Genomic DNA, 21,938 nt, shown 5'->3' on the forward strand with positions numbered 1-21,938 from the left:
TAGGAGATTATGGGGCCACCGGGCAATAGGAGATTATGGGGCCCCCGGGAAATAGGAGATTATGGGGCCTCCGGGCAATAGGAGATTATGGGACCCCCGGGCAATAGGAGATTATAGGGCCCCCGGGCAATAGGAGATTATGGGACCCCCGGGCAATAGGAGATTATGGGGCCTCCGGGCAATAGGAGATTATGGGGCCTCCGGGCAATAGGAGATTATGGGGCCTCCGGGCAATAGGAGATTATGGGGCCCTCGGGCAATAGATTATGGGACCCCCTGGCTAATAGGAGATTATGGGGCCACCAGGCAATAGGAGATTATGGGGCCTCCGGGCAATAGGAGATTATGGGGCCTTCGGGCAACAATAGGAGATTATGGAACCCCCGGGCAATAGGAGATTATGGGGCCACCGGGCAATAGGAGATTATGGGGCCTCCGGGCAATAGGAGATTATGGGGCCACTGGTCAATAGGAGATTATGGGACCCCTGGGCAACAGGAGATTATGGGTCCACCGGGCAATAGGAGATTATGGGGCCACCGGGCAATAGGAGATTATGGGGCCCCCAAGCAATAGATTATGGGGCCACACAATATACACACACACATACAGTATACATACACAGTATACACACAGACACACAATATACACACTCACAGTATACATACACACAGAATACACATATACAGGTACTGGAAAGGCGGGGCAGCTATAATCTTGGGATTTTGAAATAAAACACAGATTTTTACATACTGTCCCTGGTTTTACTGTGGCTGGCAACCCTGGTGGGGCCCCCTAGCCCTCGGGCAGTGTCCGAGTGCCCGAATGGTCAGTCCGCCCCTGGATGCAGGGGGTGAAGCCTCCACCAGGCTCAGGAGGCCAGGTTGAGACTGGGCTATCTTCCCCTTGACCCCATAGTAGGAGATCTGGTGATGTCAAAAGCAGAGGAAAAGTGCTCCCCAATAAACATGGTGCAGGACAAAAGTTGCAAGGAACACGTCCCCATAATAATACTAAGCCATGTGATTCCACCGCTTGCCCTGCCTGCTAGAAGCTATGCTCCTTGCCAGAAAATGAGGATGTCACTTTAAAGCCAAATTTTGCTGCATAAAGTGCTTTCCGCATACGATATGTGTTTTCCTAGGAATTGTGTTTGTTATTATTATGGTTTCGAGGCTCTGAAAGTTACATTGTCATTTCCAAATGATTTTCTTCAAGGGAATGTCCAGTCCGGATGGGAGAACGTTATATTATGCAGCTTCGACCACTTGGCAAAGACACGTTTTTCCGTGATGAACCGGTGACCGCCGTATGGAGCGTTCTCATGCAGGATATACTCGTCACATTCGTATCTTCCCGGTTCATAATAGTGGTAGGGAACCTTCCGGAAGCCATTTGTTCTGAAAAGGAAACAAGTTATTTTAAATACATTTCTTTAAAGGAACGCTAACATCGATTTTAGTTTTTTATTGCTTAAAGCGGAAATAAACCCTCGCAATCAACATTGACAAATTTTGATCCTTATGCTATTATGCCCCGTACACACGATCGCATTTTCCGACGGAATCCAACTCAAGCTTGGCTTGCATACACACGGTCACACAAAAGTTTTCTGAACTTTCGACCGTCAAGAACGCGGTGACGTACAACACTACAACGAGCAGAGAAAATGAAGTTCAATGCTTCCGAGCATGCTTCGAATTGTTTCCGAGCATGCGTGTGAATTTTGGGCATTGGAATTGCTAAAAATGATCGTAAAATTTGAGAACCAACTCTATGGGCCAGATTCAGGTAGATTGGCCCATCTTTGTTCTGGCGTAGCTGAAGGGGGGTCTGTGCTTAAAGGGGGTCCATCTGTGCTGAAGGGGGTGTCTGTGCTGAATGGAGGGGTCTGTGCGGAATGGGGGGAGGGTCTGTGCTGAAGGGGGTCCATCTGTGCTCAATGGAGGGGTCTGTGCATAATGGGGGGTCCATCTGTACTGAATGGTGGGATCTGTGCAGAATGGGAGGTCTGTGCTGAAAGGGGTCTGTACATTCTCAAGGCTACAGTATATTCGCTACGCCGATGTAACTCAGAGAGGCAAGAGCAGTGGGGTAGATTCACGTACCTTTTACGGCGGCGTATCTCCAGATACGCCACCGTAATTTGAAATCCGCGTATCGTTACGCCAATTCTCAAAGGCAGATACGCTTAAAAAATAGGCTTCCTCCACCGACGTAACTTGATTGCGACGGCGTAAAGTTGTGTGCAATATAACGTTGGCCGCTAGGGGCGCTTCCATTGTTGTCAGTGTAGAATATGCTAATTACCTAGATACGCCGATTCACAAACGTACGTATGCCCGTCGCAATGTATTTACGTCGGTTACGTTAGGCTTTTCCGGCGTAAGGTTGTTCCTGCTATTAGGAGGCGCAGCCAATGTTAAGTATGGACGTCGTTCCCACTTCGAAATTTGAATTTTTTACGTCGTTTGCGTAAGTCGTTCGCGAATAGGGCTGGACGTAATTTACGTTCACGTTGAAACCAATACGTCGTTCCGCCGTACTTGGAAGCAATGCACACTGGGATATGTACACGGACGGCGCATGCGCCGTCCATAAATAACGTCAATCACGTCAGGTCATCATACATTTACATAAAACATGCCCCCCTTCCACATTTGAATTACGCGCGCTTACGCCGGCCCCATTTACGCTACGCCGCCGCAACTTACGGAGCAAGTGCTTTGTGAATACAGCACTTGCTCCTGTATGTTACGGCGGCGTAGCGTAAATACGATACGCTGCACCGCCGTATCATTGCGCGCCCCTACCTGAATCCACCCCAGTATTCACAAAGCACTTGCTCTCTAAGTTACGGCGGCGTAGCCTAAATGGGCCGGCGTAAGCCCACCTAATTCAAAGTAGGCAGGTAGTGGGCGTGCTACATTTAAATTAACCGTGACCCCATGTAAATGAAGGGCCGATCGAACGGCACATGCCGACGAATCACGTCGCATATACTCCCTAAGATACGATGGCTCAATGCATACGACGTGAACGTAACCTACGCCCAGCCCTATTCACGTACGACTTACGTAAACAACATAAAATCCGACGGCTGTTCCGACGTCCATACCCTAACATGACTTACCCCTGCTTTATGAGGGATAACTTTACGCCAGACGTACGCCTTACGTAAACGGCGTAGTTTACTGCGACGGGCGCAAGTACGTTCGTGAATCGGCGTATCTAGGTCATTTACATATTCGACGCGTAAATCAATGGAAGCGCCCTTAGCGGCCAGCGTAAATATGCGCACAAGATACGACGGCGTAGGAGACTTACGTCGGTCGTATGAAGCCCAAATTCAGGCGTATCTAGTATTGTGAATTAGGCGCATAGATACGACGGCGCATCCATGGACTTACGCGGTGTATCAGAAGATACGTCTGCGTAAATCGTACGTGAATCTGGGCCTCAATCTTTTGTTGGCGGAAATTCCGACAGCAAAAGACACACGGTCGGAATTTCTGTCCAAAAGCTCACATCGGACCTTTCTTGTCGGAATTTCCAATCGTGTGTACGCGGCATTAGAACTTGTGAATAGATAGGAAGATGCAGTGCCTTGAAAAAGTATTCACACCCCTTGAAATTTTCCACAAGTGTACTTTATTGAGATTTTATGTGATAGACCAACACAAAGTGGCACATAATTGTGAAGTGGAAGGGAAATGATAAATGGTTTTCGCTGAAGAAAAGCTTCCCCACAACATGATGCTGCCACCACCATGTTTCACGGTGGGGATGGCGTGTTCAGGATGATGTGCAGTGTTTGTTTTCCGCCACACATAGCGTTTTTCTTTTATGTACAATTTTGTGAGGCGGGCGGCGGCGGGCAGAGAGTCGCTGATTGCCGCCATTACTAGTATAAAAAAAATGTCCCCGGATTTCATGTAAAAAATCTGGTCACCTTAATGTAAGGGAAAACTCTGATGGGGACCCTGATGTAAGGGGGAACTCTGATGGGGACACTATTTTAAAGGAGAACTCTGATGGGGACCCTGATGTAAGGGAAAACTCTAATGAGGACCCTGATGTAAGGGGGAACTCTGATGGGGACTCTGATGGGGACCCTGATGTAAGGGGGAACTCTGATGGGGATCCTGATGTAAGGGAAAACTCTGATGAGGACCCTGATGTAAGGGGGAACTCTGATGGGGACCCTGATGTAAGGGGGAACTCTGATGGGGATCCTGATGTAAGGGAAAACTCTGATGAGGACCCTGATGTAAGGGAAAACTCTGATGAGGACCCTGATGTAAGGGGGAACTCTGATGGGGACACTATTTTAAGGGAGAACTCTGATGGGGACCCTGTTGTAAGGGAAGACTCTGATGAGGACCCTGATGTAAGGGAGAACTCTGATGGGGACCCTAATGTAAGAGGGAACTCTGATAGGGACCCTGATATAAGGGGGAACTCTGGTGGGGACCCTGATGTAAGGGGACTGATGAGGAAAGTGCAGACATTTTGTCAGGAACCTAAGGCGGCCAATGCTCTTTTTTGTGCTCATGGACTGGAAAGTTGTATAACTGAACTGTCAAGAAGGGGAACGTGCACAATTATGAAAAGAAACGTGCCACGGCGCACACATGCACGTGTGGGTGCGCCCACATATTTTGGTGCCTAACGACCTATTTAAACCAGATTTCTGCCTAGTATCATTGCTGGATCTGTATCCCAACTGTGTCCCATTGGAAAGATTTCCCTTAAAGCAACACTAAAGGCAAACTTTTTGTATCACTCGGCCCCGCCCCCCTGAGCGCTGCGTCATCCGCTGCGATTGACAGCAGTGCTAGCCATTTCAGGGATAGATGTCAAAATACATTAAGCTAGATTCAGGTAGCTGGGCGCATCTTTGAGGCGGCGTAGCGTATCGTATTTACGCTACGCCGCCGTAAGTCAGAGAGGCAAGTGCTGTATTCACAAAGCACTTGCCTCCTAAGTTACGGCGGCGTAGCGTGAATGGGCCGGAGTAAGCGCGCGTAATTCAAATGAGGATGAGGGGGGCGTGTTTTATGTAAATTACTCGTGACCCGACGTGATTGACGTTTTTTACGAATGGCGCATGCGCCGTCCATGGACATATCCCAGTGCGCATTGCTCCAAAGTACGCCGCAAGGACGTATTGGTTTCGACGTGAACGTAAATTACGTCCAGCCCCATTCCTGGCCGACTTACGCAAACGACGTAAATTTTTCACATTTCGACGCGGGAACGACGGCCATACTTAACATTGACTAGTCCAGCTATTTGTTCGACTAACTTTACGCCGGGAATCGCCTTACGTAAACGGTTTATCTTTACTGCGACGGGCAAGCGTACGTTCGTGAATCAACGTATCTCGCTGATTTACGCATTCTAGGTGTAAATCAGCGTTCACGCCCCTAGCGGCCGGCGGAACTAGACAGCTAAGATACGACGACGGAGTTCACCCATAAAAAAATGTTTACCCTTAGATTGATGCTCATTTTGTGAAGGGGAATCGGATAGTTGTTTTAAAATCGAAGCAGTACTTACCGTTGTAGAGAGCGATCTTCTCCGCCGCTTCCGGGTATGGTCTTCGGGACTGGGCGTTCCTATTTTGATTGACAGTCGACAGTCCGACGGTCGCATCCATTGCGTCACGAGTAGCCGAAGAAGCCGAACGTCGGTGCGGCTCTATACTGCGCCTGCGCACTGACGTTCGGCTACTTTCGGAAAATCGTGATGCGATGGATGCGACCGTCGGAAGCCTGTCGGAAGACTGTCAATCAAAATAGGAACGCCCATCCCCGGGGACCAAAACCTGAAGTGGCGGAGAAGATCGCTCTCTACAACAGTAAGTACAGCTTTGATTTTAAAACAACTAGCCGATTCCCCTAGACAAAATGAGCAGGAATTTAAGGTTAAAAATTTTTATTTCCGGGTGAACCTCCACTTTAAGTGTATCTCAGTTTGAGAATACACTTAAACATACGACGGCTTAGATTCCGAGTTACGACGGCGTATCTAGCCAATTGATTTTTAACAAACTGTCCCTGCTTTTACCAAGGCTGGCAACCCTGATGGGGCCCCCTAGTGGCCATGGGGTCCTTTACCAAATTTGACCTTATTGTTGGGTGATGATGACCAGAGTGAGTGCAGTAAAATTTTCTCCGGTAAAGGTAAGTACTTGTGTAAATCTCTGAATACAGCTTCTCTTCTCTGTAAAGTACAGTCTATAATTGGCATAACATTTTTATAGTTCTCTTGGGACTCTTACGTGCAATATGTGTCATTAATCATTCCATAAACGTGGATCCCTTCACAAGCATCCATGGCGAGGATCATAGTAAACCAGCCGGTACTGAGGTACGATCCAGACTGAACTCTGGAAGGCAAAGAAAGTACGTTAGAGGCAGGATATGTGCAAAGTATTCAATAATTAGAAAGTATCCATCAAGAAGCCCTTCAATTTCTCAGGCTGTCACAATGCAAAATGTAAAAGAGAGAATAAAAAGAGAGAGGATATACGGTAATTAAGCAAGTGTGCTTATCATACACCTAGCCACTTATTATTTCTGTATTATAGGCATTTATATAGCTCTGGTAATTTGCACAGAGCATTACATTTTAATTCAGAAATGTATACAATTATAATTGGTGGTATACTTTATTTGGGAGCAGGGCTGGACTGGGACAAGAATTTGGCCCTGGACTTCATCCAGACCAGCCCACTTTAATTTTTCAAACACACACAAAAACAGTATATAAACTATACGCAATTGCACAAAAAAATAAGTAAAAACATTCCACTGCAAGTATAAACGTCTTTTTTTGCAGGGTCCCCAGAGAGCCCCCCACTTACATCAGGGTCCCCAGACTGTCCCCCTTACATCAGGGCCCCCAGAGAGCCTCTCCTTACATCAGGGACCCCAGAGAGCCTCTCCTTACATCAGGGCCCCCAGAGAGCCCCCCTTACATCAGAGTCCACAGAGAGCCCCCCCTTACATCAGAGTCCCCAGAGAGCCTCAGTCTTGCATCTGGGTCCCCAGAGAGCCCCCTGCTTACATCAGGGTCCCCAGACTGTCCCCCTTACATCAGGGCCCCCAGAGAGCATCTCCTTACATCAGGGCCCCCAGAGAGCCTCTCCTTATATCAGGGCCCCCAGAGAGCCTCTCCTTATATCAGGGCCCCCAGAGAGCCTCTCCTTACATCAGGGCCCCCAGAGAGCCCCCCCTTACATCAGAGTCCCCAGAGAGCCTTAGTCTTGCATCTGGGTCCCCAGAGAGCCCCCTGCTTACATCAGGGTCCCCAGACTGTCCCCTTTACATCGAGGGCCCCCTGAAAGCCTCTCCTTACATCAGGGCCCCCAGAGAGCCTCTCCTTACATCAGGGCCCCCAGAGAGCCTCTCCTTACATCAGGGCCCCCAGAGAGCCTCTCCTTATATCAGGGCCCCCAGAGAGCCTCTCCTTACATCAGGGCCCCCAGAGAGCCTCTCCTTATATCAGGGCCCCCAGAGAGCCTCTCCTTACATCAGGGCCCCCAGAGAGCCCCCCTTACATCAGAGTCCACAGAGAGCCCCCCCTTACAACAGAGTCCACAGAGAGCCTCCCCCTTACATCAGAGTCCCCAGAGAGCCTCAGTCTTGCATCTGGGTCCCCAGAGAGACCCCCACTTACATTAGGGTCACCAGAGAGAGGGCGGACAATGAGATATGATGCAGAGAGGCCATGGCCCGATAGTGGGTAGTGGGTTGTGGCCCTGTGTTTGGGAACCCCTGGGATTCTGGGATATGAGCCCCAGATTTGGGGCTATAGCTATAGCCCCTAAAAACCTGCCCCTAGTGACGCCACTGGCTGTCACTGAAACCGGCCCACTGAGCCATCGGCCCACCAGGAAACTCCTGGTAGTCCCAATGGCCAGTACATGCCTGTTTGGGAGTAGCAGCCCAAATTATTTTCATGTTAATTCATTTTTTGGAGACAGTTGATATCTCTGATATTATTGTCTGCTCCAGTGGCGGCCCATCCATGAGGGGCGCAGGACCCCCCCCCAAAAAATGGAGCACCAGCCGCCTCTGGTCTGCTCTGTATGTTAGTCTCTTGAGCTTATCTTTGTGGAGGAAATACAATTTACATAATTTACTGTGAATAAGAACACAAGTGGTAAATAACAGGGAAGAACACGTCTGCCTGGACCCCCTGACCTCATGGGCCCATGGACAGAGGCTCCTCTGCCATACTCTGTAGCTTCAAATATAAAAGTTCCATTCTTCCAGGTTCTGAGTTTCTTTAGCAGACACCACAAATTCATTTTGTACCTTCCTGTAACTGCAGCGAAAGGATGTTTTTCATTCCGCAGTTTAAAAGTATTGCTTCAATCTCCAAGTTGACTGCCGGCTGACACCCAATCTAGCACCGGAGGCTGCAGATCAGCAGGTAAGTGTAGAAATTCTATTAGTTTGGCGACCCAGGGTTTACAACATTCATTTTAAATGGAATCAAAATCCTACACATGAATAGGTAGGCAGAAAAAAATGTCCCCCAAACTGTCCTAGTACCAATTACCGCAACAGTAGAGACAGAAAAAGTTTCCGCAAACTTGGGAGGGGGTTGGCGCCGATGCAGTTACGGATCCAGGCTCTGGAAATTGTCAGCCATAAATTATAACTGGAATATTGGGATCCGTGTCAGCGGAGGAGACATACGGCGCAGGCATCGTGAGGGGCGTTCGGCGAAGCAATGTCTCCGAGACTGAACCCACACAGCTAGCAGGGAAATGAGGTTCTGCAAGGTTAATGACTTGTTTTAGAGACGGGATTGCCGAATACAAGAGGAGGGAGATGGCACAACATCGGATGTTTTCACTTGGAAGAACTCAGAGAATGAGATTAGCATAGCGATAAAGAAAAATCCTGCTGTTGGTTTCTTTAGAAGTTTTTTTTAAAATTTGTTATACATTGATGTTATAGGGGTTGTTTCACAGTTCAAGAAATTGTAAAGCACATACAAAAATACTATTAATCTATACCAGTGGTTCTCAACATGGGGTCGGGACCCCCTCTGGGGTCAAATAATGATTTGCCAGGGGTCACCATATCCTGGGCTGTTCCTGATGCTCGTGGCTGCCCACTCAGCCTTTTCACAGCCGGCCATTGAGTTCATGACATGGCTGCAGGACAGGGACTAGAGGTCAGCTGACTTGTGAGGAATGTGAAGTGGGAGGGGCTGGAGGAGACCCTATGTCCTGATTTCGGCATAGGTGTCACTGCTACGAGACACCACACAGTCGGAGACACTGTGAGTAGCACTACCTGTGATTAGAGTTGCCATTACAAGTCCCCACTACAGTTCTCAGATCAGCAGATGACCTTGATCAAGAGAACCTAAGTTGGCTATTCAGAACTCCTCCCAGCACTGCCACTCATCCCAACTCCCCGCCAGGACTGCCACTCATCCCAACTCCCTACCAGGACTGCCACTCATCCCAACTCCCCGCCAGGACTGCCACTCATCCCAACTCCCCGCCAGGACTGCCACTCATCCCAACTCGCTACCAGAACTGCCACTTATCCCAACTTCCCGCCAGGACTGACACTCATCCCAACTTCCCGCCAGGACTGCCACTCATCCCAACTCCCTACCAGGACTGCCGCTCATCCCAACTCCCTACCAGGACTGCCACTCATCCCAACTCCCCGCCAGGACTGACACTCATCCCAACTCCCCGCCAGGACTGCCACTCATCCCAACTCGCTACCAGAACTGCCACTTATCCCAACTTCCCGCCAGGACTGACACTCATCCCAACTTCCCGCCAGGACTGACACTCATCCTAACTCCCTACCAGAACTGCCACTCATCCCAACTTCCCGCCAGGACTGCCACTCATCCCAACTCCCCGCCAGGACTGCCACTCATCCCAACTCTTCGCCAAAACTGCCACTCATCCCAACTCCCCGCCAAGACTGCCACTCATCCCAACTCTTCGCCAAAACTGCCACTCATCCCAACTCCCCGCCAAGACTGCCACTCATCCCAACTTCCTGCCAGGACTGCCACTTATTCCAACTCCCCTCCAGGGCTGCCACTCATCCCAACTCCCCACCAGGACTGCCACTCATCCCAACTCCCCACCAGGACTGCCACTCATCCCAACTCCCTGCCAGGACTGCCAATCATCCCAACTCCCCACCAGGACTGCCACTCATCCCAACTACCCACCAGGACTGACACTCATCCCAACTCCCCGCCAGGACTGACACGCATCCCAACTCCCCGCCAAGACTGCCACTCATCCCAACTCCCCACCAAGACTGTCACTCATCCCAACTCCCCGCCAGGGCTGCCACTCATCCCAACTCCCCACCAGGACTGACACTCATCCCAACTCCCTGCCAGGACTGCCACTCATCCCAACTCCCCACCAGGACTGCCACTCATCCCAACTCCCCGCCAGGACTGACACTCATCCCAACTCCCCGCCAGGACTGACACTCATCCCGAATCCCCGCAGGAACTAAGCCCTATTGTTGGTGTCAGTGGCAGGAACTATGCCCCATTGTTGGTGTCAGTGGTCAGAACAGTGTCTATCAGTGAGCTGAATAGTGCCCCAAGGGCCAGATAAAGGTAAACAAAGGGCCACATTTGGCCCCTGGGCCGCAATTTGGAGACCACTGGTCTAGCCTATCACGCAGTAATATTGTTTAGTGTTCCCACCATGTTCCTGAGAAGTCCCTGAAACCCAGTCATGAAGAAGTTTGTTAATCCCACACATCCCACAATGCATGTTGGGAGTTGCAAACCATCACATAACCTTTGCCAAGACTTTAAAGTGGGCACCTGACCCCATAAGACAGGGGTGTCAAACTCAATTTCATCGCGGGCCGCATTAGCATTATGATTGTCCTTAAAAGGGCCGGTTGTATCTGAAAAAGCCCTGTACACACGATCGGATATCTGGTGGAATCTAATCCGATGGATTTTTTCGTCGGATATCCGATGAAGCTGACTTTCATCAGTCTTGCCTACACACCATCAGTCAAAAATCCGATTGTGCCAAAACGCGGTGACGTACAACACTATGACGAGCCGAAAAAAATTAAGTTCAAGGCTTCCGAGCATGCGTCAAATTGATTCCGAGCATGCGTGGATTTTTGTCCGATGGACTTCCACACAGACGATCGGATTTTTCTATAGTTTTTTTATCCATAGGAAAAATTGAAAACATGTTTATTTTTTTACACCAATGGAAATAAAACCGATGGGGCCCACACACGATCGGTTCGTCCAATGAAAACAGTCCATCAGTCTGTTTTTAGCGGACAAACCGATCGTGTGTACGCGGCTTAAGATTAGATGTCCAGCTCACCCCCCTCCCCTTTCATTAGATGTCAAGAGCCACCCCACCATCAGAAGTTGAGTCCCCCCACTCCCCCTTACATCACAGTGCACCCCCCTTTCCTTATGCTGCTGCTGGAAAGAAGCTGGATGCATTGCTTGAAAGCAGAAAGTAAGGCCTCGTACACACGATAGGTTAAACAGAGGACAACGGTCTGATGGACCGTTTTCATTGGTCAAAACCGATCGTGTGTGGGCCCCATAGGTTATTTAACCATCGGTTAAAAAAAGCCAACTTGCTTTAAATTTAACCTGATGGGAAAAAAACAATCGTTAGTAGGCACGTCCATCGGTTAAAAATCCACGCATGCTCAGAATCAAGTCGACGCATGCTTGGAAGCATTGAACTTAGTTTTTTTCAGCACGTCGTTGTGTTTTACGTCACCGTGTTCTGACGCGATCGTTTTTTTAACCAATGGTTTGTAGAAGCGACGGACTATCAGTCAGCTTCATCGGTTAACCGATGAAAACGGTCCATCGGTCCGATCTCATCGAAAGGACTGATCGTGTGTACGCGGCATAAGGGTCTGGAGGAGGACCAGAGGAGCAGCTGCAGGGGAGGTGCGAGGGCCACATGAAATGGCCTGGAGAGCTGGATTCGGCCTGCGGGCCTTGTGTTTGACACCTGTGCCGTAGGGGCTGCACCGTTGGACTTGTAGTAAACACTCTCCATTGGGTGACAGGCTTGTTTTAAAGACAGAGAGACAAATGTGCAGAGCCTGTTGTGTCCTCACTGTGGATTTGTCAGAATCCAGGCAATAAAGAGTGGCACAATTGTGATAAGCCATCTCCTCCTGTAATAATGTGCTTCTCTTATTGTACACAGAGGTGAGGCCATCCTGCTGATACAACTCTCCTCACTTACATTGTGTAAACTCGATGCGCACATATTCCTCTCCATACATATTTCATCTGATTTGTCTGAAACACCCCGCTGACTCAGATGAAAAATGTGGAATGTCTTCGATACAGTTCAGTTTACAGACGCTGCCTACATACAAATGGCACAGCTCAGTGTGCATTGTGGCAATCCTGCAGGTCAGCAGAGGAGAGCTGTTACCCAGAGGATGGGAACTGCAAATCACAGGAGAAAAAAGAAGAGAAAAATTAAATAAAAAAGAGTGTATGTATGTATGTTTATGTATATATTAGCATATGAATGGTAAACCTGGTTCGGAATTATTTCTCTTCATCTTACTGCACCTTTTTTTGCAGGTGTGCAGCAATTTATTCTTGACTGCTTGCCGACCAGCCGCCGCACATATACTGTGGCTGGTCGGCTCTCCTGCTTGAACCGACGTTCCCGTACAAGGGTCCGTGCATGTGAGCGCGTCCATGGGTCCAGAGGACTCAATGTCCGCCGGCTGCCCACGATCGTTGTACACAAAAGCAGAACGGGGATCTGCCTTTGTAAACAAGGCGAATCCCTGTTCTGACAGGAGACATCTCAGAGATCTTCTGTTCCCAGTGATCGGAAAACAGTGGTCTCTGTCATGTGGTCTCTGGGAACACAGTTAACACCTTGATCGCCCCCTAGTGTTAACCCCTACCCTGCCAGTGCCATTTATACATTGATCAGTGCATTTTTATAGCACCGATCAATGTAGTAATGTCACATACCTGTACGTGATTCCCCTCCTTGGCTCTGAAGCCCCGCTCCAGCTATGATTGGACACAAATATGTTATCCCCTAATAACAAAAAATATAATGAATAAACTACACATAAATAAATGTGCATCCATGCATATCATTAGCAGTCCATGCAAATTCAAATTCCAAATGTGCAAATATATATGATAAAGTCCCAACAGTGATGCATTCAATGCTTTCCAAGATAGACACTTGAATGTGTGCAAAATTGGTTTGATTGCTGAGAGAGATAATCCGTGCTCATATAGCCTTCACCATAATGTTAAAAATAACACCCGACGTGATCGAATAAAGATGGCTCCTTACCAACTCCCGTTGACTCTTTAGTTAAAAAGAAGTCAAATGAGCTTTTTGGGAAACCCTGTTCCGTGTGATCAGATTCCAGTCTCGCAGTCGGTTTAGGAGATGCATATACCGGAAGAGAGACCACAATAGTGTGATACCTTTTTATTTAAAACTTCATAAAACATAAAAGCTTAGCCAAATGGCTCCTTACTAGAATGAGTGCCACAATCCCGGCACTGAGGCTGTAGGCATGGATCAGTAGACAGGAGGATCTCCGTTGCGGTATGCTGTAGCAATCCAGCTATCGATGTAGCGTGCATGTCAGCGCCGACAACCAGCAGACCCAGAAGTGCGTAGTACGTGAATGGTGTACGCCTCGACGTACGTTTCATATGGATTACGTCATCAGGAAGCGTCCTGATGACATAATCCATCCGAAACGTACGTCATCAGGAAGCGTCCTGATGACGTAATCCATACGTAACGTAAGTCGAGGCGTACACCATTCACGTACTACGCACTTCCGGGTCTGCTGGTTGTCGGCGCTGGCACGCACGCTACATCGATAGCTGGATCCTCAACGAATTTGGCCGTAAGTTACAGTGGCGTAGTGTATCTCTTGCGGCGTAAGGGCGCGGAATTCAAATGGATGTAATGGGGGCGTGTTTTATGTAAATACGTCGTGACCCGACGTAAACGACGTTTTTTTTTGCGCATGCTCGAAATTTAACCGGAACAAGCCAATGCTTACGACGGTGACGTCATTCTACGCAAATTCCTATTTGCGAACGACTTACGCAAACAACGTAAAAAATTCAAAATTGTACGCGGGAACGACGGCCATACTTAACATTGAGTACGCCACCATATAGCAGCTTTAACTATACGCCGGAAAAAGCCGAACGCAAACGACGAAAAAAAATGCGCCGGGCTGACGTACGTTCGTGGTTTCGCCCTAAATAGCTAATTTGCATACTCAACGCAAATTTCGATGGGAAGGCGACCTAGCGGCCCAGATGCCGTCGTATCTTGTTTTGTGGATACAAAACAAAGATACGACGCGGAAAATTTAAAATTAGATACGCTGGCGTAATCCTTTTGTGGATCTGCCCCCTGGTATTTAATGCCCTTTTAGGACCCTTGCACTGTCAGTGAAATGTGTGCGTGTGTGGGGGGGGTGGTCGCTTTTGAGGGGGTCGTGGTTGAGTTGCTGCACCTATTTTCTGAGAAAAAAAGCCCTGATTTTAATTGTGGCCCAAGACAATTAGGCCGCGTACACGCGATCGGTCATAACCGATGAAAACGGACTGAAGGACCGTTTCATCGGTTAACCGATGAAGCTGACTGATGGTCTGATGTGCCTACACACCATCGGTTAAAAAAACGATCATGTCAGAACGCGGTGACGTAAAACACACGACGTGCTGAAAAAAACGAAGTTCAATGCTTCCAAGCATGTGTCGACTTGATTCTGACCATGCGCGGCCTTTTGACCGATGCTTTTGCATACTAACGATCGGTTTTGACCTAGTGGTTAGGCGTCCATCGGTTCAATTTTAAAGCAAGTTCTCTTTTTTTTGACTGAAGGATAACTGACCGATGGGGCCCACACACGATCGGTTTGGACCAATGAAACGGTCCTTCGGTCCGTTTTCATCGGTTTTGACCGATCGTGTGTACGCGGCCTCACTCTTCTTCCAATGTGGCCCAGGAAAGTCACATGGTTGGACACCCCTACTTTAAGATGATTTTAAACAACTATGGGGTGCACAATTGATACACACTTATGCACACTAAGCATCTGAGAAACAGCGTGAGGGTCCCGCACCCCCACCCCTTCACCCGTCATTCGCTAGTACCTACAGGAGGAGAAAACAGCAATGACAGCCTACATATTTCTCCTAGCTCATAAAAATTTATTGAGATTCCAAGATGTGGTTTTAGAACATTTTTCATGTCCTCCCCATCTACATTATACAGAAGCCTCACAAATCACTGCACTTTCTTGGGAATTGTACCACTAATCAAAATAACTCAATAATACACATTAAGTCCTAATGCAGCTACTTATTTAATGCCAGTTCTAGGGAGAACACAGATTCAGCAGATCAGGTAAGGAAGAAAAAAAAAAGAAAAGATCTATGGCATACAAAAATACAATAAACAGGAAAAATCTGGAGAGTAATCTCTCGCTCATATATTTCCAGCTCGAGGAAGACGTGCAACAATGTCAATAAAATGCCAAAAAATTATTCTAAGGTAGAGTCTAAAGTATAATTTTAGCCTTTAAGGAAAAGTACAGTGCAATTTTAGCAAGCCCATATTTAAGTTATTCTAGTGTTTATCTTTGAGTAGATGTGAACCTTTTAACCAATAATAGCATATTTGCAGTCATCAAAGATTTCTTATGCCGCGTACACACGATCGTTTTTCGGGTTGTAAAAAACAAATAGGTAGATTCACAAAGAGTTAGGCCGGCTTATCAGTAGATAAGCCGACCTAACTCTGAATCTACGGCGGCGTTTGTTTAAGCGTATGCTCAAACAGAGATACACTTAAACAAAGCTATGATAGGACGGCTTGCGCCATTCTATCTTAGCTTGCAATTTTTTGGATGGCCGCTAGGTGGCGCTTCCATTGCGCCCGGCGTAGATTATGTCAATTAGCTTTTACGCCGATTCCCGAACGTACGCGAGCTCGCCGCAGTCGATTAACGTAGTTTCCGTATGGCCTTAGGCGGCCTAAAGTTATTCCACCTATGAGGTGGAATAACAATGTTAAAGTATGGCCGCCGTTCCCGCCGCAAGGTTCGAATTTTTAACGTCGTTTGCGTAAGTCGTCCGCAAATCGGGAGTTACGTCGTTTACGTCCGCGTCTAAATCAATAGGCCCGTACGGCGTACTTAGCCGCAATGCGCACTGGGAAATGTAGTCGCCCGGCGCATGCGCAGTGTCAAAAAACTTCAAAAAACGTGAGGTCAAGCCTCATTTCCATACAACACGCCCCCCTCCAAGTCATTTGAATTAGGCGCCCTTACGCCCGCTCGTTTGAGGCTACGCCGCCGTAGATTAGCAGGTAAGTGGTTTGAAAATCATTACTAGCCTAACTAATTTACGGCGGTGTAGGCTAGGCCGTCCTAAAGTTACACCAATGTACGTGAATCTACCTAAAAGTTTTTTTAAAAATGTCATTTAAAATGATGGTGTGTGGGCCTCCGAGCATTTTTCGGGGGTTCTGAAAAACGGGCAAATTTTTTTTCGAACATGCTCTATTTTTTCACAACGTTTTAAACAATGTCGTTTTTCGGGTTGTAAAAAATGGTTGTGTGTGGGCTTTAACCACTTCCCGACGGCCGTACGAATATGTGCGGCCGCAGGGTGGTTCTAAATCTCTAACAGGACGCATATATGCGTCCTCCGCTCTTCCAGGCCACTAGAGGGCGCGCGCGCCGCCGCATTCCTGAGATGCCGATGCGCGTGCCTGGCGGCCGCGATGTCCGCCAGGCACTCGCGATCGGCGGCTACAGGGACAAGACGTGGAGCTCTGTGTGTAAACACAGAGCTCCACGTCCTGTCAGGGAGAGAGGAGACCGATCTGTGTCTCTTGTACAGAGGGACACAGCATCGGTCACCTCCCCCAGTCTCCCCCCTCCCCCCACAGTTAGAACACACCCAGGGAATACATTTAACCCCTTCCATGCCCCTCTAGTGTTAACCCCTTCACTGCCAGTCACATTTATACAGTAATCGGTGCATTTTTATAGCACTGATCGCAGTATAAATGTGAATGGCGCCAAAAATGTGTCAAAAGTGTCCGATGTGTCCGCCATAACGTCGCAGTCCCAATAAAAAAATCGCAGATCGCCGCCATTACTAGTAAAAAAAAATTATAATAAAAATGAATAATAATTCTGTCCCCTATTTTGTAAGCGCTATAACTTTTGCGCAAACCAGTCGCTTATTGCGATTTTTTTTTTTTACCAAAAATATGTAGAAGAATTTGTATCGGCCTAAACTGAGAAAAAAAATACATTTTTTTTTTTTTAAAATGGGATATTTATTATAGTAACAAGTAAAAAATATTGACTTTTTTTAAAAATTGTCGCTCTTTTTTTGTTTATGGCGCAAAAAATAAAAACCGCAGAGGTGATCAAATACCACCAAAAGAAAGCTCTATTTGTGGGGAAAAAAGGACGCCAATTTTGTTTGGGAGCCACGTCGCACGACCGCGCAATTGTCAGTTAAAGCGATGCAGTGCCAGAAGCTGAAATTTCACCTGGGCAGGAAGGGGTATACGTGCCCAGTAAGGAAGTGGTTAACGACGTGAAAATCCCGCGCATGCTCAGAAGCAAGAAATGAGACAGGAGCACTCGTTCTGGTAAAACTACCATTCGTAATGGAGTAAGCACATTCATCACACTGTAACAGACAGAAAAGCGCAAATCGTCTTTTACGAACACGAAATCAGCAAAATCAGCCCAAACTTCCCCTTTATAGTGCCGTCGTACATGTGTTGTACGTCACCGCGCTTTGCTAGAGCATTTTTTTTTAACGATCGTGTGTAGGCAAGGCCGTTTTAATGATGAAGTTGAAAAAAACGTCGTTTTTTCTAGAGCCTGAAAACGTTGTTTTTTTACATTAAATTAGGCATGCCGCGTTAAAAATGTCTCAAAAAGCCTAGAAGATAGCTTTCTTTTCCTCTTCTTTTTGATTTGCAGTCGTAAAACTGCTACATGTCACCCTTCTCTCCCCAGCTTCACCCTTTCTTACTCAGCTCCAAGGGCAGGGGTGAAAATTCTATGGGGCAGAGCCACAAAGAAATTACGCCGGCGTATCTACTGATACGCCGGCGTAACTTAAAAATTCCTGCGTCGTATCTTTGTTTTGAATCCTCAAAACAAGATACGACGGCATCTCGGCTAGATCCGACAGGCGTACATCTTCGTACGCCGTCGGATCTAAGCTGCAATTTTTCGGCGGCCGCTAGGTGGCGTTCCAGTCTAAATCTGTGTTGAGTATGCAAATTAGCTATTTACGGCGATCCACGAACGTACGTGCGGCCGCCGCTTTTTGTTACGTCGTTTGAGTTTGGCTTTTTCCGGCGTATAGTTAAAGCTGCTATATGGTGGCGTACTCAATGTTAAGTATGGCCGTCGTTCCTGCGTACAATTTTGAATTTTTTTACGTCGTTTGCGTAAGTCGTTCGCGAATAGGAATTTGCGTAGAATGACGTCACCGTCGTAAGCATTGGCGGGTTCCGGTTTAATTTCGAGCATGCGCACTGGGATACCCCAGGGACGGCGCATGCGCAGTTCCAAAAAAATGTTGTTTACGTCGGGTCGCGACGTATTAACATAAAACACGCCGCCATCACAGCCATTTGAATCCTGCACCCTTACGCCGCGAGAGATACACTACGTTGAGGATTCAAACTAAAAAAGATAAGTTACGGTGGCGTAGCGTATCTTAGATACGCTGCGCCCGGCGCAGATGTCTGTGGATCTGCCCCTATATGACTACATGACTATTGACTGCTTCCATGACATAGGATCAAATTGATTTATTAAAAGGCACACCAAAGGATCCCAAAGCTGCATAGTGATAATATATGCCAGCAATTTAGGAAGTACTGACTCACCGGAGTGGCGCCAATCCTTTCAACTCCCAAACATGGGATATGGCTAAACAAGGTTGGGAAGGATCCCGTAGGAGTTCTATAAGGAGGGAGGGAGGGAATCAGGCGTTCCTACAAACTTTATTAATGTAACAATGAGATAAAACAAAGTTCAGGAAAATTCCTTTATCCTATTGTTTTGCAAATCTATGAACATTACAAACTGTATGATAGAATCAGTTCTGAAATCGCTGTTTTACTAACCTGACAGCTTATTATTCTAAATAGAAAACCTTAATTTTGCTTGCAAATATTAAAGATAAAAGTTTCTAACTACCAGCAAGAATAAGTCCTTACATTTAAGATCACCTTTAATTTTAGATCCATCATGGCAGCGCCTGTTAGAAGGCATCCACTCACCAGCTGCCGCCATGTCCCTCACCTTGTTGTGTCAATGCCGCATCACCAGCCGTTCCATTAAAGTGAATGGGACTGTCGGTGAGTCAACAGCGGGTCAGAGAAGGAGCCTCTGCAGGACATAGATGACAGTTGCTCTTTAAAACATTTGAGTTGATTTAAATCAAGCCTTTTTATTAAAATGATTGAAAATGGAAGCATATAAAATATACAAATGTCCCAGATTCAAAAGGCCTGTTTTGGTGACAGACCCAATCATCCCTACATGTTTCGTCGAAACATTGGCTTCCTCAGGGGAATAGGCCGTGACCAATGTAGCGTATATTGCTCTAAAGATTGCTCTTTTTAGAGCAATGTACGCTACATTGCTTTTATAATGTCAATAAATGGCTGCACTTAGATGGTGGTGCCCACTTCCTTTTGTTTACATCCTATATACTGTATGTATCTCTCCAGCCATATCTATTATATTAAAAGCGTACCTTGTAATGCAAACTTTTCCTACAAAAACTTGCCAGCTTTTCTTCCAGCAAGAGCTCTTTTTGCACCAGGGGTCGACAATATCCGGGCGCCAGGTCGCAATTGCGGCAAGAGATTGTGACCTGCGCCCGCGCCCGCCGGGAAAGGCCGCAAAGCCGCGGCCTCAACTACCGGCCGCCGCGGGCCTGCCGCGATCGTGCAGTGGGGGAGCACGGAGGCACAGGGATCCTGCGTCTCCGTGCACCCCCACCTCCCCCGCCGCACGATCGCGGCGGGCCCGTGATGGCCGGTAATTGAGGTCGCGGCTTTGCGGCCTTGTGAAGTCCCAAGCTCTTCCTTCTGTCATCTGGCGCCATCTGGTGGTGGCCATTGGCATTACAAGTTAAACAGCAATTCTAATATGTAATTTTTCACTATTTTCACTGCCATCTCCTTCTCTCTAATTAGAACCCCCAAACATTATATAAATATTTTTTATTCTAAGGCCTCGTACACACGAGGGGACATGTCCGATGAAAACGGTCCGCGGACCGTTTTCATCGGACATGTCCGCTCGGAGATTTCTGATGGTTGTACGCACCATCAAACCGAAATCCTATGAATAAGCACTGAGATACAGTGCGAAACGCGTCAGCTTTTGTTCTGATTCTTTTGGCCGTGGCATGTAATTTTGTGACCAATTTTTATTAAAAAGGAACTTTTTTGGAGTGCGGCTGTCCCAGCTTTTTTCTCTTCAAGTTTGCATTTCCATTGCATTGCCTGCACCCATGGTTCGGATTTAAGGAGACTGGCTTTCTGGTTCATCTGAGCGGTTATCTCTCCTCTCAAACCGAAATCCCCGCGGACAGGATACGCGGTGATGTGGCCGCGACGATGACGCGCCGACGTGCGCGACCCTGGAAGGTCAATGCTTCCACGCATGCGTCGAATCACTTTGACGCATGCGAGGGCTTTCGGCCGAGCGAACATGTCCAGTAAGTCGTACAGACGACCGAACATGTCCGACGGACAGGCTTCCAGCGGACATGTTTCTTAGCATGCTAAGAAACATTTGTCCTCTGGAAACCTGTCCGATCCGCCGGAAAATTGTCCGGTCGGCCGTACACACGACCGAACATGTCTGCTGAAACTGGTCCGCGGACCAGTTTCAGCAGACATGTTCGGTCGTGTGTACGAGGCCTTACACCCTAGAGAATAAAATGGCGATCGTTGCAATACTTTCTGTCACGCCGTATTTGCGCAGCGGTCTTACAAGCGCACTTTTTTGGGAAAAAAAGTACAATTTTTAAATTAAAAAATAAGACAACAGTAAAGTTATCCCAATTTTTTTTAATATTGTGAAAGATAATGTTACGCCGAGTAAATTGTTACCCAACATGTCACGCTTCAAAATTGCGTCCGCCCGTGGAATGCCGACAAACTTTTACCCTTTAAAATCTCCATGGCGACGTTTAAAAAAATCTACAGGTTGTAAGTTTTGCGTTACAGAGGAGGTTTAGGGCTAGAATTATTTATCTTGCTCTAACGATCGCGGCGATACCTCACATGTGTGGTTTGAATACCGTTTACATATGCGGGCGCTGCTCACATATGTGTTCGCTTCTGCGCGCGATGCTCGTCAGGACGGGGCGCGTTTTCTGGCTCCAAACTTTTTTAGCTGGCTCCTAGATTCGAAGAAAATTTGTCAAACCCTGTTTTGCACAATGCTCTATCTGTGCCCTTCTAGACAAACACTTTTTATATGATTTCCCAGTATTCCGATAATCAAAATTTGCTGTTTCCCGGACAGGTAAACACATCTGATTCTATTATGTGGGTAGTAACACATTTTTAATTGGAAAATAATGTTGTTTTTTTTCCCCCGGGCATGAAAATGTTGCTTTTGGAGAGAAGAGTGAAACGTTTTATTCTAAGTTCTGCTTTTCAAACTCATGAAAAGCTGATTTTACACAGCACTGTGGTGAAATGATACCCTGACAAGCAACACTCATTAAAAGAGCATTATCTGCTCGCCCTGTGATCTACTGTAGGAGCTTACAAGGCCCTAGAGGTTTTCTCCAGCATATTCGACTGCCATATATTTTAC

At 47.4% G+C, this 21,938-nt stretch overlaps 1 protein-coding gene across 1 annotated transcript in view; it reads right to left on the bottom strand.

The window, feature by feature from the left end:
* Positions 1–778: 778 nt before the first annotated feature.
* Positions 779–21,938, bottom strand: part of ST6GALNAC3 (ST6 N-acetylgalactosaminide alpha-2,6-sialyltransferase 3) — a 365,261-nt gene continuing 344,101 nt past the window's right edge. The window contains exons 4-5 of the mRNA XM_040360672.1: positions 6,287–6,394; positions 779–1,400 (exon numbers count right to left, since the gene is read on the bottom strand). Of these exons, the coding sequence (XP_040216606.1) occupies positions 1,214–1,400; positions 6,287–6,394 (295 nt within the window). The 3' untranslated portion in view covers positions 779–1,213. The remainder of the gene's footprint in view (positions 1,401–6,286; positions 6,395–21,938) is intronic.

The sequence above is a fragment of the Rana temporaria genome, chromosome 7, assembly GCF_905171775.1.
Source record: "Rana temporaria chromosome 7, aRanTem1.1, whole genome shotgun sequence".
Lineage (NCBI taxonomy): Eukaryota > Metazoa > Chordata > Amphibia > Anura > Ranidae > Rana > Rana temporaria.